This window comes from Clytia hemisphaerica, unplaced genomic scaffold, assembly GCF_902728285.1.
Source record: "Clytia hemisphaerica strain Z4C2 unplaced genomic scaffold, Clytia hemisphaerica genome assembly, whole genome shotgun sequence".
In the NCBI taxonomy this organism is placed as follows: Eukaryota; Metazoa; Cnidaria; class Hydrozoa; order Leptothecata; family Clytiidae; genus Clytia; species Clytia hemisphaerica.
Window position 1 is genome coordinate 821,154 of NW_027104238.1, and position 18,989 is coordinate 840,142.

The following is an 18,989-nucleotide window of genomic DNA, read 5'->3' on the forward strand; positions in this document are numbered from 1 at the left end:
GGCAAATCTAATTCAAAAAAAAAAATTTTCTAATGAAAGTGAAACGAGGCAATTTATCTGACTTCTACATCTACCTAGACTAGCAAGCGTCTGTCTTTCCTTGGACACAGCAATGCGGGAATAGCGCTTATAATAAAGAGTTCTTATAAAAAATAGAAATTGCCGCGGGAGAGTGGATTGGAAAGACAGACTAGTTCCAAGTGGCGCAATACGGGATTTTGCTTCAATCTAATCTCAGGCAACGTTCCCTCGAAAAAGAGGGAAGATAAAATGAATGGACACGGCTTATTTTTTCTTCTATTCTCATCGCAATATTTGAGTTTCTCGGAGTTATGGATGAGAAAAAAATTATAAACACAAACAGAAAAACGTGGCGAGGACTTCTCCAAGTTCTTTGCAAAACTGAGAAGAGAAGAGTTTTAATGCTTTTAAGTGTTTATAAACACAGATTTAAACTGTCTTGGCATTCTCTATCTGAGATACTTTATTCATACATTGTTTTTGGCTTGGTTGGGACGTTGATATATTCAAAAAACAAACAAACTTTTATATGGATTATACTTTTACTTTTTCATGTGATTGTTGTGATTGAAAGATTTTTTGACTATGTATGGTTATAAACATTCATGACATGTTTTATTACTGGCATCTTTGAAATTTTGTTGGCTTGGTACGTTGGTAAATCTATAGTACAAGTGCAGTATTTATGACAATATGACACAGCTGAACACAGATTCCATGACTGCATGCAGGATACTTTTTGCAGGGAATGTTCAATATGTTTATGCTCACATTCATTGGGTAACAGATCACTGCTTTTTCTATAGTACAAGTTAAACTTGATAACCTTATCCCAGAGAATGTAACTCTGAAATGGCAACAGAAATCCTCAAAAATTAAGATGGAAAGTATGGTATTTATACAACATTTTTGGTGGTGCAATATATGGTGTCGAAATGATGAAAAGTGGTAATTTGGAATTTAAAAATTGAATGCTTTTTATACGGAAACAATTTTCTGACAAGCTGACCACTGAGACACATCTTGGTTCTATTTGTGAATGAAATTAACAACATTTTACATTGAGATGACTTGTTTTCTGTGTTTTCGGATGTCTGTCGTTTAACTGGATTTCACCTTGACTCTAAATGTTAGATGTACGAGGATGTTTTGAGTTTTCACTACTGGCAGACTTTCAGGGGGGGGGGCACTTAGGCAACAAAATTAAGTACAGGGACATGCCGCTGATCAGGGTCCCTTTTTCAGACTCTAGAGATATCTGATAGGTCCCAAATTTGTACTAATTTTCAAGATAGTAGACCTGACTGGGTCAATTTTTGGTCATTTTAGACAATTTTTAGGGTGGAAATTAGAAAATACATGAATTTTTCTTCTACTTTAAGTCATTTTTGCCACTTTACCGATTTTTTTCGACCGAATCATTTATCTTTCTGAAAGGGTCCCAAATTTACCAAACATTCATATCTCACAGGGTCCACTTTTCAAACTCCAGGCGCGGCACGTCCCTGTTGGTCGTCAAGGTCACTCAGTGCCCCCCCGGGCAGACTTCTACCTTGTAATTTTTTGTTGTCCCCTGGTGTTGTTGAACAAGTTCAGATTGAAATTTATACCTACTGTTTAAGTCTTTCAAAACTTACTGTTTATATACTTATAAAATTTATGAAAATTTTGATTGGATTTTTGCCAATTTGCCAATTTAAAAAAAAATCTACTTGGATTTGGAAGTAATTTTATGTTGTAGGTAATATTATGTTGTAGGTAATATATTTATAATTTTTATAGAAAAATTAGAGGTTAATATGAACAAATACATATAATTTTATGTTTTGTAAAAGCTGTTGCTTTTTCGAAAGTATTTTTCTTTTTAGCTTCCACAAAAAGAAAGTTTTCTTATGCCTGCAGTGGCCTGATATTTTATATTTTTGATGTCGTTTTTCTAAAAAATGTTCATCTTTTTCTTTTGAAAAAGATTTTCCCCTTATACGAATATTTTTGTTTTGGGGTACCTATAGCTGATAGGTACAGTCCAGTTCATATTCTTTTTATTCAGACAAAAATATCATACTTTTTGTGAATAACTCCTTGTGTCTTGTTGTTGGAAGAAAGAACTTTCAATTTTTTCAAAAAAAAAAGCTTCTAAATTGACTGATATTCCATTGTACTCACCTTCTTTTATAATACATTAAAATAAAAAAATAATCAGGATGTGAGTTTGTTTTAATTTGAGTAAATAGACTTAGTACTGTATTTCAAGAAAAGTCTCATTTAAAAAAAAAAAATAATAATAAAGGCTTTTAAAGCATAAAAAGTACTGAGTTTTGTTTACTTTTTTATTCTAATCCGTGAGAGTGAGTGCGCTGTTTTAAGTGAGCACTCCGCCGCAGTATAAAAAGCACTCCACCGTTTATTTAGTAAAAAGCGCCTCTTGGAACTAGTCGTTGTATTCAGTGAACATATAAAAAAAATAGATCCCATTGAAAGTTTATTCTGCAGCGAAATACAACGACGTGGTTTACTAGTCTAACATCCACCCGGAAATAATTTCCCTTAAAATAACTGAAAAATAAGTAATACTAAAAGTAGATAAATAATACCAAAACTTCTAAATACTCAAGTGTCGAATTCTGGGTATAACAACCATAACGTCATTAACATCAATGTTTGTTTTAGTAAACAAGAATTTACTGAATAAACGTTGCACATGCACAAAGGAAGCACTGCCAGTCATTTCGAACAAATTATCTCGAAAAAGCATAACTGGTTTACCATAAATTACATTACCGTCATAATTTGAAGGTAAAAACCACTTAACACAAGCAACAATATGTTCTTGACAACTTCCTTCTAAATTCAATGAGTGCTTCAAAAAATAAAGAACCTTTCCCGGTCTAGGGGCTTGATACATCTCATTAAAAGGTTGAATCATACCTTCCTTACCACACCAATAAGCGGTAACGTAGCATGAACGCATGCCTCGGGATGCAATCGAACCATAAACGACGTTGTTGCAAGTAACTTCTGTCGATTTCCAACAGGATGTCGGTAAAGATAATTCTTTTCCAGGATACAGACTCTCGTACATTAACTTGAGACAAGTCGATTCTCTATTAGATAAGTGGTAAATTGACATCTTTCTCTTAATTCGAATCTTTGATAAATCAGACCAAGTCAAAAGATTGCTGTAGTCTGTTCTTTTAGATGACATCAAAAGCATTGGGATATCAATGTCACTTACCTCAAGTGACCCTCTCTGTACGGAATTTAAGTTTTCAAAGAGAGGAGAAAACTCTTCATTTAAATCTTCAGGAAATGGGAGATTGTGTGTTTGAAGATCACGCTCAAACCTTCTCATAAGTTGAATTTCAATACCTTTCTTGTTTGTTGGGATACGCTCTAACATTCCATTGTACCTTTCAAAGCTAAATAGCCAAAATCCATAAATTGGCCCACAGGCTTTCACACAATCAATAAGGTGACAATGAAGGTGAATGTTTGGAGTGACTGCGTCACTTCCATAGAGACGTTCAAATGACTGGCAGAATCGCAGTAGGTAAGTATCAACAAGTGTCAAATCATCAACAGTTATGACTTGATTACAAAGATAAACACACGATATCACAAAAAAATGCCAACATTTGAGATGTTCATCAGGTAAAATACCTTTCAATGCAAGTAAGGAAAAGATCAAAGTCCAATTCTTGAGCTCGTCAGCTGTAAATGAAGCAAATGAAAAATCATCAAATTTACTTGGAAGCTTTCCAACATCATTGGAACATTCAATTGAGTCTATCCTTTCCTGTATCACGTGAACATTATGTTTCGTTATGAATCCAGAATCCTTCCATATCTGGATCATTCGCTTTGCAGTTCCCAAAAAAAGATTATGCATAGGATCAATTATCGTCATTGTAATGAAATCATAGTACGGTAATTTCGTTAATATGGAATATTTTGTACCATGTTCTGTTTCGAGTTTCTCACGATCCCCTTTTGTACCTGCATCCATAATATCTTGCATTTGTTTTCTATGTCCTTGATCTGTCCTTGAAGTCCACTGATCTCTGTCAAATCCACCGTAATTCTTTGATGTTACATCTCCAGGAAAGATTTTTGTACATTTGTTACATCCTTTTTTTGCATTGTGAGCTGAAAGGGAAAAATATTTTCAGGGTATCATTAAGAAAATAAAAGCGTTCACATTTAATGTTTTCATTTTACTGTAGTGGACTTAGAAAAAACCCTGAACTAAAGCAACATGACAGAAGTGATGTAAAAAAGTTGCTTTTCACATAAACATGAATAATAAAGATAAAATATGTACCACCAAAACACAAAAGTGTATCATGTGTTGATAAAAACGCTACACTTCTGTGCTTAATTGTAGGAAGAGGTGGAATAAGCAGGGTGGTTGGTACTCTGGGAGAAAGTCTGTAAAATGCGGGGGTCAATATTAAGTGGGGTGATTTTCCAAAACGAAAACCCTAAAAATGAAGGTTTTGGCACTTTTTCATGAAAATTTCATAAAATAGGAGCAGGTTATTACAAAATGCTATTTGCAATCCCCCCTACAATTAAGCACAAAGGAGTAGTTATACTTATATTGTCATATTGAGAATTTTTGGCTTTGAAACTGTAGAAATTTTGTCCTCTTAGAGTAAATTTCCTTCAAAAAGATATTAAGGGGATAAGATTTCATTACAGAAGATTCATACAACTCTGCAAACTATGTATTATATGCACGTATACATTCATAATGCTAAAATATCTGGGTTCCTGGCTAAAACATCCATGATTGCTTAGAACTAATGGCTGTTATGATTATTAGAAGTAAAACCTATCGAACGGCTGACTGTCTAAATCTTTAGATTACTGTTCCATCCACCTAACTTTCAACTTAGTAAGGCTTAAAGAATCATTCCTAGCAAAGAAGGATCATTGTAAAGAAAAACAATACTTTTTGCAAAAGAGAAACTACCTTTGAATCCACACAATTTCCTTGAAGCTGGAATGTCACATCCCACGCACAAAACAGCAGCTTTGATGTTCTTAACAGTACCATCATGAAGTGAGATGTTGAATCCTTCATTCCATCCAACAAGAAGTTCATCAATAAGAGGACTTAGAAAAGAGTTGGTTGGTGGTTCTTTAGCCATATTTGGGATCAATCCATGAAGGATGATATTCTCTTTCTTAAACCTATAAATAGAGGCAAAGAACAATAAGATATAATCTTGTAGTAAAAATTTTAAAGAACACACCTGTTGTACACATGGTTGAAAGTAGTTTTTCATGGACATACTACTGTATCTCTTTGGCCTCTTATCATAAAAAACTTTCCCCTGTTTAACGCAAGCAAATAAAATTCTTGATTGTTAAACACCAAATGTTTCCTGTTTGGTGCCTAACATTGTGTCAAGTATAAACATGATATTCAGTAGAATAATGGGAAAATTAGTCACTCCGAATTCAAACCTTGAATCATACAGTATAATTTCACAGTTATAATACCTTATACTTCTTGGAAGATTCATAACAACTGAGTATATTGCTCCAATGCTATTAGTCCTGACGTGTTTATATGGACAAAACCAGTCACAATTAAGCATCAGCCCAAGGTGACCTGGATGGTTCAAAAAATCAATTTCTTCAGGATTGGAAAAATCTTTCCATACTTGTCCATCATAAACATCAGACATGATACCAGGGTGAGCTCTACGTGTCATCCATGAGTGGCAAAGTTGATAAAAGTTCTTTCGCTTGAATAAGTTCTTCAGATTGTTTAGCAGTGATTTGTAGCAGTAGGTCTTGTGTGCTACCAATGATGTTGTATTTCCAATTTTTACTGTCTTCATGAGCTGTTGTTTACATTTTTTCCTTAAATGGGGCATAGTATGATTTGGAAACTCGATGTGCCAACATTTTTTAGAAAATATTTCTCCTTGGACCTTATACGTACAATCTTCTAGCTTATAGCTTAAGACTGTAGTACTTGATACACACAACATATTTATTGAATCGTTCAGTTTTATTTACGAGTTTGTGGAAGAGATAGAGACTGCTTGGAAACCCAATCAAAACAGCTGGCTCCAAGTTGAAGTGTTGTACCAAAATAGTAAGCAACCCATGCATGAACTTCAATATACTTTCAAAGGCAGTGTCTGTAATATTGAAACTATATTGCCACAATGCCAGGAAAAGGCATATCCAAGTTGCAACTATTGAATGCATACGCAAATTTCCTGGGTTAGTCTCATCGAGTAGGTTAGCTGATTCATTGTGATGGGATGATTCATTTTCATTTTCATTTTCATTTTCATTTTCATTTTCATTTTCATTTTCATTTTCATTTTCATTTTCATTTTCATTTTCATTTTCATTTTCATTTTCATTTTCATTTCATTTTCATTTTCATTTTCATTTTCATTTTCATTTTCATTTTCATTTTCATTTTCATTTTCATTTTCATTTTCATTTTCATTTTCATTTTCATTTTCATTTTCATTTTCATTTTCATTTTCATTTTCATTTTCATTTTCATTTTCATTTTCATTTTCATTTTCATTTTCATTTTCATTTTCATTTTGATTTTGATTTTGATTTTGATTTTGATTTTGATTTTGATTTTGATTTTGATTTTGATTTTGATTTTGATTTTGATTTTGATTTTGATTTTGATTTTGATTTTGATTTTGATTTTGATTTTGATTTTGATTTTGATTTTGATTTTGATTTTGATTTTGATTTTGATTTTGATTTTGATTTTGATTTTGATTTTCATTTTCATTTTGATTTTGATTTTGATTTTCATTTTGATTTTCATTTTGATTTTCATTTTGATTTTCATTTTGATTTTCATTTTGATTTTCATTTTGATTTTCATTTTGATTTTCATTTTGATTTTGATTTTCATTTTCATTTTCATTTTCATTTTCATTTTCATTTTCATTTTCATTTTCATTTTCATTTTCATTTTCATTTTCATTTTCATTTTCATTTTCATTTTCTCTGGTACTTTGATAGTGGCGTTGACTTATCATTTCTAATATTTCTTCGTCAAGATCATTAATATCAACATCATCCTCACTGTCGTCATATCTTTCAGAATTATCATCATCATCATTACCGCTGGGAATTTCAGAGCTGACATCGCTGCTGGGTTCCATATGATTGAAATTAATTTCATCATCACTGCCACTACTTACTGAACCATTACATGTATTCAGATGTTGTCGGAATGACTTATTAGCAATAATCTTGTGACATTGTGGACACGAACGCATACTATAATGAAAGAATATAACATGGAAATCAGTTTTAGACAAAGTTCTATCAAAAGAATACATCACAGACTGGAAGGTGTTGTTGCTGATATACTGATTATCCATCAACCTGGAAATCGAACGAAATCACCTTGTATGTGATATAAGAACATTTATTTGTCTCGGAGTGAGGAACTGACCTAACACACTCCTGATATTTTGGTCGAACAACTTTCTTCATCAATCAATGGTTAACAAAAATCACCTTCATCAATGGCGAGTCGGTACTGTAAACATTCGAACTGGAAAAGATGATATAAAGCTAGAGAACTGTATTACTGAAATTGCTAAAGCTGACCTTTCCGTATGTGCTTTCCAAGAAGTCCGTCGTCTCAATAGTAGCTCGGTGAAAATTGAACCCAAGATAAACGATAAAAACTATAAATATGAACTGTACTGGTGTGGCTATTCAATGAAAAGACAGCATGGAGTTGGTATTGCAATCAAAATCGAAAATGATATTGAAATAGAGGAAGTGCTTCCAGTAAGTCCGAGAGTAATTACTGCGAACATTACCATACGTGACTGCTCCCTTCGAATAATTTGTTGCTACGCTCCGACTGAGGACGATTCAACCTCATCCAAAAACCTCTTCTACGCCAACCTAAACAAACAATTCATCTGTGAAAAGACACGAAAAGTAATCTGTCTGGGTGATTTTAATGCTACCTCATCAGCCACCTTATATAATTCTTCCCTTCGTGAAAACACCCTGATCGATGACCTTATAGTAAATAACAATGGTCTTCGCTTTCATGAATTTTTCAACCGTAATCGACTATCTGTTCTGAACACTTGGTTTACCCAAAAAAAGTGCCGTCGAATCACCTGGTATTCGCCAGATGGAGTTACCAAGAAAGTATACGATTTCGTATTATGTTGTAGCTGGCTTCGCCAATATGTCAATAACTGTCGTGTGTACAACAGTTTTGACTTTGACTCTTACCATCGGTTACTTATAGCAGACATCTGTACACCAAGCTCAAAAATTGGTCGATACATTTCAAGAAATTGGGCACCGAAAAGTATCAAGCTGAACTTGAAGTGTCTACAGGATACGCAAATTTATAACGCATTTCTCGAAAATACCGTTACTAAACTGGAACAAATCGATTTACTTCAAAATAATAACTCTATCATCAATGAATCGTTTATTACGTATATAAATTCATCTGCAGAAGAATCTATTCCCAAAATTGAGAGATCAAGATTATACCAACCATGGCATAACGATGAGGAATTGAAACGTCTGTACGGATTGAAAGATGAATTAACTCTTCGTAACAATAGTAAGGGACTATTTACTATTAGAAAGAGGATACGATTACGATCAAAACATCTCAGAAATCAGTATTATAAATCAGAGAAGCTGAAAAGATCAATCAATTTGCCATCAATAGAGAACTCGACAAACTCTTTTCGAGGGCTAAAAACCAAGAGACAACCCTTAGAAGCACAACTGCAAAATGCCCCCCAGAAAAGCTTCTAAAACACTTCCAAAAACATTTCAATCCTAGCCGTGATAACCTCATAATCCCTGAAGAACTCTCGACTAACGTGCCAGATTTTATAAATGAGCTTCGTAACATTTCCACCAACATCCCTATAGACACTGATACCCCGCCCATCGAGGAAATTCAAAAGCACCTTCATCAACTAAAATCAGACAAAGCTAGCAATGACATTGACCCTGAAATCCTCAAAAAATGCGAGCACCCGATTATGCTCCAAGTTATCCATAAATTGGCAGAAAATCTTTGGTCTAATCTAGATCTACCAAGCGCCTGGGGAAACTCGAGATTGAAAACGCTTTGGAAAGGGAAAGGTTCCAAATCCGACCCAACCAAATATCGGGGAATCAGCATTGGCTCGACTGTATGTAAATTGATGATAAATATCATACTGAATCGAATCAGACCGTGGTATGAGGCACAAATCACAGATGAACAAAACGGATTTAGAAAAAACAGAGGTACAACAGACGGAATTTTCACTATCACAAGAATGGATAAAAATCATTCAATGACCAACATTTAATTATTTTATGTTCATTTCATTTGAATGTTTTGATCTAAACGAGACAAATAGAAATATTAACAAAAGATGAAATACTAATCAATAGTCAATATCCTCCATCCCCCGCCAGTTTAATTCGTTTTAACGGAGTTAAATTTACTCCCACAGTCCTGATTCTGGCACATAGCGACGTGGTGCCTTACTGATACGACGTGGTCTGGGGGGAGAGGAGGGGCCTGCTGGACTCTCCGGGGGATCAGATTGTTGAGTAGCTGTCGAAGTCGGAGGCTGGGCAATGTTGGTTGGCGACTGGTTACTGGAGGGACGAGGGTGAGATGAACGTGTGTCGGTAGCTGCTTCTTGACGAATGGTAACATCAGCTCGCGGATCGTTCGGGGCGTTGAGTAATGGTGACGGAAACAATGCCGGACCCCCATTCACTGTCGTTGTTGGTGTATTGCGTTGTTGCACGATTGGCTTCGTAGAAAGACAAGGAAGGGTATGACCAGTGAACACATCGCTGGTGATGTTGACAGAAGCAGGTTCGAACCGTCTGAGGAAGCGTCTGTTACGTCTTGTAAGGCGACCAGTACCATCGACTCTCAGAGTGTAGCTGTCGTGACCATGGATTTCGACAACCGTACCTGAACGATCCCATCGCTTTGGGTTGTTTCCGTACTGGTTTTGAATGTAGCATCGGTCATGAAGATGAAGACTTGGTAGGGAGCGAGAGTGGAGGTTTCGTTCTTCTGCTGCATGGTGGAACCTTTGACGCAGTGCTTCTTCCTTCTGCTGCCATGCCTCGCGCCAAATTGGACGAATGTGTTTGTTGCTAAATTTTTCGAGCCGATTAACGAATGCGAAGGCATCTCGGATAGGCCGACCAAACACAATCTCTGCAGGTGATAGTTGGCAGTCAGGATCTGGTGTATTGCGTAGCTGCATCATTGCCCTCAAAAAGCGATCAGTGTCGAGGGTTCCTGCTGGTCCAGTGTTGGCGCGGAGTAGTCGCTTGGCTGATTTGACAGCAACCTCGGCACGACCATTTGACTGTGGATAGTGGGCGGAGGAGATTCTGTGCTTCACTCCCCATCGGTTGAGGAAATCTTGGGTTGCGTTTGAGGTAAATTCGGGGCCACCATCGCTGGATATCCCCTCAGGAACACCGAAGCGGGCGAAGTAGTTTCGAAGGCAGGTGATTAAGCCGTCGGATCCAGCCTGTGGCGAGCCTTTGGGTGCCTGGAACACATCGGACCAGCCAGATAGACGATCACCAACTACTAAATAATGTTGTCCGACGCAATCAAAGAAGTCAGCATACGTCAGCTCGAACGGTGTTGTAGGTGGTGGGCTAGGTTGTGTAGGCAATGACGGTTGGGATGGAGCGTTGCGGATGCATTCCTGGCATGATTGTCGCCGTTGTTCGATATCGAAGGTCATGCCAGGCCAGAAGACGGTTGATCGTGCACGGAGACCCATTGTTGACACTCCTTGGTGAGCTGCATGTAAGGCGTCTAGAACAGCGGGACGTAGGGACGCGGGGATGACAACACGGTCGTTATAGATCAATACCCCATCGGTTACGTGCAGGTTGTCACGATATTGCCAAAATGGTGAAGTGGCAGGATTCGTTTTGAAGGTGTTCGGGAACCCAGCCAGGACAGCTTCACAGACAGTTGACAGGTCGGAGTCACGCACTGTCTCGGAGGATAGACGATCCCAGGTGATTGACGTAAGTTTCTCAGTTTGATTGTGGAAGGCAGCTACCACGACGAATTCGGGCATCAGGGGATCTTGAACATCATCGTCATCGTTGTGTGATGGGTGGCGGGATGTGGCATCTGGAGCAAGATTCATTTTTCCGGGTACGTGGATGACGCCAAAGTACCAAGGGAGGCTTCTCTGTTTCAAACGAAAGAGTCTCGTATTGTGGATCTCATCTAACGTTCGATCACCGTAAACTTTGACGAGGGGCTTGTGATCTGTTGCAACTGTTAATTTATCACAGCCTAATGTAAAGTACTTTGTCTGTTCGAGCCCCCATGTAATTGCAAGGGCTTCTCCTTCAATTGGTGCATAGTGTTCTTCGGATGGTTTAAGGAAACGGGACCCCGCTAACGTAATTCGCCAACCATCTTGGCAGCAGGTTGGTGCTAGATTAGAGCAGTCACAATGTTTCTGTTGGAGAAAATAACCAATCCCATGCTTCGACCAGTCAGTTCGAAGGCATGTGGTACGGTTGAGGTCGAAAATCTCTACTCCAGACTTGATTGCTTCAACGATTGTGTTTTTGGATGCTCGGAAGGCATGGTCAAGCTCTGGTGTCCATTTGAATGGATGCTTTGGTGACAAGAAGGGGCGGAAGGGCTCCATGTGTTCGCGAAGTTGTGCATAGTTCCCAACTTGATTGATAAGGCCGAACCAGCTTCTGATGTCGGTTGTACTCGAAGGTGTTGGGAAGTTCTGTATGGCGTTGTAGTACTTGGGAAGGGGTTCAATTCTGTCGTCTGTTATGCGGAAGCCTGCAAAGTCAACTGATCTACCAGCAAACTGAAATTTTAGAGGATTCAAGACGATACCAGCTCTGCCGACAGTCGTTAGAAAATCTATTGTTCGCCACCAATGCTCTTCAAGGTCGTTGTCGTAGATAAGGGTGTCGTCGGTAATTCTTTCTTTACGTTGGACATCAGCTAAGACGGCTTCGAATCGGCGATTGTATCCGTCTCCAGAAGACAGAAATCCTTGGGGTGCTCTCTTGTATCGCCAGCGTCCAAAGGGCGTGATAAAGGTTGTTAGGCGTCGATCTGATTCACGGAGTGGCACGCTGTGAAAACCATTCCACGCGTCGGTAACGGTTTTCCAGGTGTTGCGGGGAATTTTTCTGGCGAGGTGGAAGGGCGATTCTGAATTGTGGGTCTCTCTTTTGCACCATTTGTTGAGTGGGGACAAGTCAACGGTTCGTCTTGGTGTGCCATCAGGTTTCCGGGTAATGACCATATGATGACACCATTCCACAGGCTCTCCGATCGGGACTCTCTCTATTACGCCGAGGGACTCATCTCGCAGTAGGTCTTTGTGTACCTGCTCTTGCCAGTGTAGCGGAACTGGGATTGCCTTGTGACGTGCAACGGAGATGGCATCATCTCTCATGTGTATTTCGACTGGTGGTCCATCCATGGAAGGCAACGTTTGATGGGGACACGTGTTGAAAGAGGTGCTACCATAAGTCTCGAGCAGCCATTTACGCATTTTGTCGTTGTTGTCTGGCGTACACGGAAACGGAAGGACTTTCGGACGTGTAGGGACTGCTGTGCGTTTTGGGCATTGACATAGACTTCCATCAACGTTTGACACTCCACATATACTTGCGTCTTGGATTGTTGAAAGTGGTACCTGCTCAGCTTTTGAGTTAGCAGAGTACTGTCCAATTCGAGGGAAGTCGCGTTTAACGATTCCGAGATCAACCATTGTATCATATGATAGGTATAGCGTTGTGACATCACGGCTCACATACACAACTGAATGAGATAGTACTTTTCTCCCGTCAAGGGATTGTCCTGTAAAAGTGGCACGGAATGCGCCTTCTATATGAATAGGAGACTTGTTTGCTGCGTTAAGGGAAAGCGAAACGGGTGATAGGTCAGATAACTTGTAGCCTGCTTTAAGAAAGTCTTTCAAAGCCCACAGGTTGGATTGGGCGCCTGTATCTGCTACAGCAGTGACCTCGGTTGATTTTGATGGAGATGTCCTCATAGCAATGGTAAGGTTAACTTTGGGATGGTCGGATGTCTTTGCCTTTTTCCAGCCACTTTTCGTGAATGGTTGGTGGCTCATGGTTGTGGGTTTCTTGTTGGTGGCAACGGTCACATCAGTTGGGTGCTCGATACTTGAGATTTGGCCGAGAGTGTCATCCATCGCTGGATATCCCCTCAGGAACACCGAAGCGGGCGAAGTAGTTTCGAAGGCAGGTGATTAAGCCGTCGGATCCAGCCTGTGGCGAGCCTTTGGGTGCCTGGAACACATCGGACCAGCCAGATAGACGATCACCAACTACTAAATAATGTTGTCCGACGCAATCAAAGAAGTCAGCATACGTCAGCTCGAACGGTGTTGTAGGTGGTGGGCTAGGTTGTGTAGGCAATGACGGTTGGGATGGAGCGTTGCGGATGCATTCCTGGCATGATTGTCGCCGTTGTTCGATATCGAAGGTCATGCCAGGCCAGAAGACGGTTGATCGTGCACGGAGACCCATTGTTGACACTCCTTGGTGAGCTGCATGTAAGGCGTCTAGAACAGCGGGACGTAGGGACGCGGGGATGACAACACGGTCGTTATAGATCAATACCCCATCGGTTACGTGCAGGTTGTCACGATATTGCCAAAATGGTGAAGTGGCAGGATTCGTTTTGAAGGTGTTCGGGAACCCAGCCAGGACAGCTTCACAGACAGTTGACAGGTCGGAGTCACGCACTGTCTCGGAGGATAGACGATCCCAGGTGATTGACGTAAGTTTCTCAGTTTGATTGTGGAAGGCAGCTACCACGACGAATTCGGGCATCAGGGGATCTTGAACATCATCGTCATCGTTGTGTGATGGGTGGCGGGATGTGGCATCTGGAGCAAGATTCATTTTTCCGGGTACGTGGATGACGCCAAAGTACCAAGGGAGGCTTCTCTGTTTCAAACGAAAGAGTCTCGTATTGTGGATCTCATCTAACGTTCGATCACCGTAAACTTTGACGAGGGGCTTGTGATCTGTTGCAACTGTTAATTTATCACAGCCTAATGTAAAGTACTTTGTCTGTTCGAGCCCCCATGTAATTGCAAGGGCTTCTCCTTCAATTGGTGCATAGTGTTCTTCGGATGGTTTAAGGAAACGGGACCCCGCTAACGTAATTCGCCAACCATCTTGGCAGCAGGTTGGTGCTAGATTAGAGCAGTCACAATGTTTCTGTTGGAGAAAATAACCAATCCCATGCTTCGACCAGTCAGTTCGAAGGCATGTGGTACGGTTGAGGTCGAAAATCTCTACTCCAGACTTGATTGCTTCAACGATTGTGTTTTTGGATGCTCGGAAGGCATGGTCAAGCTCTGGTGTCCATTTGAATGGATGCTTTGGTGACAAGAAGGGGCGGAAGGGCTCCATGTGTTCGCGAAGTTGTGCATAGTTCCCAACTTGATTGATAAGGCCGAACCAGCTTCTGATGTCGGTTGTACTCGAAGGTGTTGGGAAGTTCTGTATGGCGTTGTAGTACTTGGGAAGGGGTTCAATTCTGTCGTCTGTTATGCGGAAGCCTGCAAAGTCAACTGATCTACCAGCAAACTGAAATTTTAGAGGATTCAAGACGATACCAGCTCTGCCGACAGTCGTTAGAAAATCTATTGTTCGCCACCAATGCTCTTCAAGGTCGTTGTCGTAGATAAGGGTGTCGTCGGTAATTCTTTCTTTACGTTGGACATCAGCTAAGACGGCTTCGAATCGGCGATTGTATCCGTCTCCAGAAGACAGAAATCCTTGGGGTGCTCTCTTGTATCGCCAGCGTCCAAAGGGCGTGATAAAGGTTGTTAGGCGTCGATCTGATTCACGGAGTGGCACGCTGTGAAAACCATTCCACGCGTCGGTAACGGTTTTCCAGGTGTTGCGGGGAATTTTTCTGGCGAGGTGGAAGGGCGATTCTGAATTGTGGGTCTCTCTTTTGCACCATTTGTTGAGTGGGGACAAGTCAACGGTTCGTCTTGGTGTGCCATCAGGTTTCCGGGTAATGACCATATGATGACACCATTCCACAGGCTCTCCGATCGGGACTCTCTCTATTACGCCGAGGGACTCATCTCGCAGTAGGTCTTTGTGTACCTGCTCTTGCCAGTGTAGCGGAACTGGGATTGCCTTGTGACGTGCAACGGAGATGGCATCATCTCTCATGTGTATTTCGACTGGTGGTCCATCCATGGAAGGCAACGTTTGATGGGGACACGTGTTGAAAGAGGTGCTACCATAAGTCTCGAGCAGCCATTTACGCATTTTGTCGTTGTTGTCTGGCGTACACGGAAACGGAAGGACTTTCGGACGTGTAGGGACTGCTGTGCGTTTTGGGCATTGACATAGACTTCCATCAACGTTTGACACTCCACATATACTTGCGTCTTGGATTGTTGAAAGTGGTACCTGCTCAGCTTTTGAGTTAGCAGAGTACTGTCCAATTCGAGGGAAGTCGCGGTTAACGATTCCGAGATCAACCATTGTATCATATGATAGGTATAGCGTTGTGACATCACGGCTCACATACACAACTGAATGAGATAGTACTTTTCTCCCGTCAAGGGATTGTCCTGTAAAAGTGGCACGGAATGCGCCTTCTATATGAATAGGAGACTTGTTTGCTGCGTTAAGGGAAAGCGAAACGGGTGATAGGTCAGATAACTTGTAGCCTGCTTTAAGAAAGTCTTTCAAAGCCCACAGGTTGGATTGGGCGCCTGTATCTGCTACAGCAGTGACCTCGGTTGATTTTGATGGAGATGTCCTCATAGCAATGGTAAGGTTAACTTTGGGATGGTCGGATGTCTTTGCCTTTTTCCAGCCACTTTTCGTGAATGGTTGGTGGCTCATGGTTGTGGGTTTCTTGTTGGTGGCAACGGTCACATCAGTTGGGTGCTCGATACTTGAGATTTGGCCGAGAGTGTCATCAGGATTGAACGATATGGCATTGGATGTGCTTGTCTGCTTCGGCGGAGTGGATGAGCGGTCTTTCTTCCAGCATCCCTCACATTTGGCATAGGGGCGCTTGTTCCAACCGCGGGCTTTCTTAGTATAGAAGTGGAAGGATGTACCACAATCCGGACAGTTGGCCATCAGCGACTGTTCAAATGTACTCGGTGATTGTCCAGCATTTTTAGGAGGTCGTTTGGGATCATGTCGGGATTTGCGATATTCCGAAAGGGCTGATATGGAAGGTGCAGGATTAGCGTTCCTAGCAGTCTCCCTCGTCTCAACGAATGCAATTACGTCTGTGACTGGTTTTGTTTGAATATTCTCGGTACTCAGGGCTTCACGTCGGATATCCATATCGGAAATCCCATTCAAAAGCACATCTCGGATGACGTCATCAGTGTAATAGACATCTCCGTTAATTGCAGTATTACAGTTTGAACAGTTTGTATGGTAGGCAGTTTTGAATTCGCACGTTTCTGCCTTACCTTGTACTCTAGCGGCATAGGTACGAAACGATTCGTCTGGATCCTGCCTCATAGCAGCCAGCTCGGATCGGAGGACACCAAGTGCGACCGGGATCACAGCGATTGATTTCAATGTGGCAAGTGCGTCGACCAAAGTTTTGGTGGTAAAGTTGGGATGTGCGCGGAGTACGATGTTGCCGAGCTTTTCGTCAGCACATTCAAGAAGCTGGCTAGGGGCAGCCTGATCGGTGATAGCGGTACCAATTCGAAATGTATCCCAACGCCTTATGAAAGCGTTCCAATCTTCGCATGTTGAGTTGTGCTGTATTTTGGGTCGTACCAACTTTGGGGCAGTTGACCTCTGGATTGCAGGTGCTGGGTTGACATTGGTGTGAGTATGCGAATGCACATTAAGGATTGCTGCTGCACCAATTACATCTACATCTGCAGTTTGGAATCCACAACCAGGTATCGGGCAGTCGAGGATTGTCATCTTGGCTGAATCAGCGATGAAAATACTCCAAGTCACAAGTGATGATGATCAAAACATGGATAAAAATCATTCAATGACCAACATTTAATTATTTTATGTTCATTTCATTTGAATGTTTTGATCTAAACGAGACAAATAGAAATATTAACAAAAGATGAAATACTAATCAATAGTCAACAAATATCCAATCGAAAAACGCAACCACTCTACTTACTGTTTGTTGATTTAACGGCTGCATTTTTGACCATATACCCAGAGACTGGCTATTTCAATCAATCAGAATTCGCTTTCCTGATAATGCTGACCTAAAACTATTCGATATCTTAGAGAAGTTATACAGTCAAACATCCTTGACCTTCCATGAAGCGAACACTTCATTCCATGTATCATCAGGTGTTCGTCAAGGAGGACCTGAGAGTCCTCTGTTGTTCAACCTCTACATTGACTACGTCATGCGAGTCTTTATTAAAAAATGTAACTTTACTGACGAGGTTAGTTTCTTTAAACATAAGTATCGAATCAATCCAAGATCGATCTCTAGAGCAGAACGACTTCGAATGCGAAATCAGAACGGGAAGCTATCAGGTGAATCATCACTCCCATGGTGTGGGTACGCAGACGACCTGATACTTTTCTTGACTGATCTTTCATCTCTACAATCAGCGTCAACACTTCTAGACAACTTATTCGTTAAATTTGGTCTTCGAATCAACGAAACCAAAACCGAGACGATGATTCTCAATCACTGCTACCTCGAGACAAACTATCCTGATAACATCATTGATATTCGCAATGTCCCTTTGAAAAATTCAGGCCAGTTCAAATATCTTGGTTCGCACATCTCTCCAAATGCGCCTAATACCGGAGACATTGAAATCAACTATCGCATTCAGATGGCACTTGGAAAATTCGCAAGTATGACAAACCTCCTTCAGAATCATGGAATTCATCTATCTACAAGAGTTAACATTTTTAACTCCTTTGTAAGAAGTAGACTGACGTACTCTTGTCAGAATTGGAATCTGACCGCAGCGCAATTTGATAAGCTTGATTCAACGTACAGAAGTCTACTTCGCAAAATGATACGACGTGGTTTCAGTCGAGTCGATACTGAAGAAGGAGACTTTCGATTAAAAATTAATAACGCTAAGCTCCATTCTATCTGCCACTGAAGACGTCAGTAGTTTCATTCGAAAACAGCAAAGGAATTATGCAGGACATGTCGTTCGAATGTCTGTAGATCGTGGTATTAAACAGTTAATGTTTAATTTCGATAAATATCATAGAATCGGAAGAACAACTCCCTCTCTCCTAGAGCAGGTGTTGTCAGATAACAATTTGACTATCGACAGATTTATAAATTTGAATATGAAATAGTGATTTTTACCTAACAATTTTTTATGATTAAAGTTTGACTTAGGTCCCATTTACTAGTTATAGTTTATATGGTAAAATAATATATATGCGTCGCGGCACGCCGAACCGGGTTCTCGGCCAACTTACGATTCTATTCTTTTCAGTTTTTGTGTGATTTTTTCTATTTTTATGTAAGATTGTGTTTGTTGTAGTGTCTGTTTGTTGTCTGTTATTTATTTGGAAGCTGCTGGTCAGTTCCTTTTTCTACTATGTTTTCCGAAGGCGACTGAGTGTGGGCCCTTAAACACGTGGAAAGTCACTATGCCAGTCACAAGTCTGGGACTTCGGGTTTTGTTTTGTTTATGTATCCCTTTTTTTTTTTTTTTTTTTTTTTTTTTTTTTTTTAATTTATTTGATGTGTTTGCTTTTGTATTTGTCCCCATTTTGTATGTATTTTGATGAACTTACGGAAGTGTGTTTATCAAAAAAGTTTTTTGCAATTCATTGTTTCTCCACTATTACTTTTCTTCTATCTTCATTTGGATTAGGTTTTTCTTTCACATACCACTATTTAATTCCCTTTAACTTTTTGCTAAATTACCCTCTGTTTC

At 40.1% G+C, this 18,989-nt stretch overlaps 1 protein-coding gene across 1 annotated transcript; it reads right to left on the reverse strand.

Moving 5' to 3' along the window:
* Positions 1-13,284: 13,284 nt before the first annotated feature.
* LOC136816125 (uncharacterized) lies at positions 13,285-17,022 on the reverse strand (the record flags this gene model as incomplete). The annotated part of the gene is made up of 1 exon (XM_067072557.1): positions 13,285-17,022. A coding segment is annotated over exon 1 (3,738 nt), but the record flags the coding sequence as incomplete, so codon positions are not given.
* Positions 17,023-18,989: the final 1,967 nt, after the last annotated feature.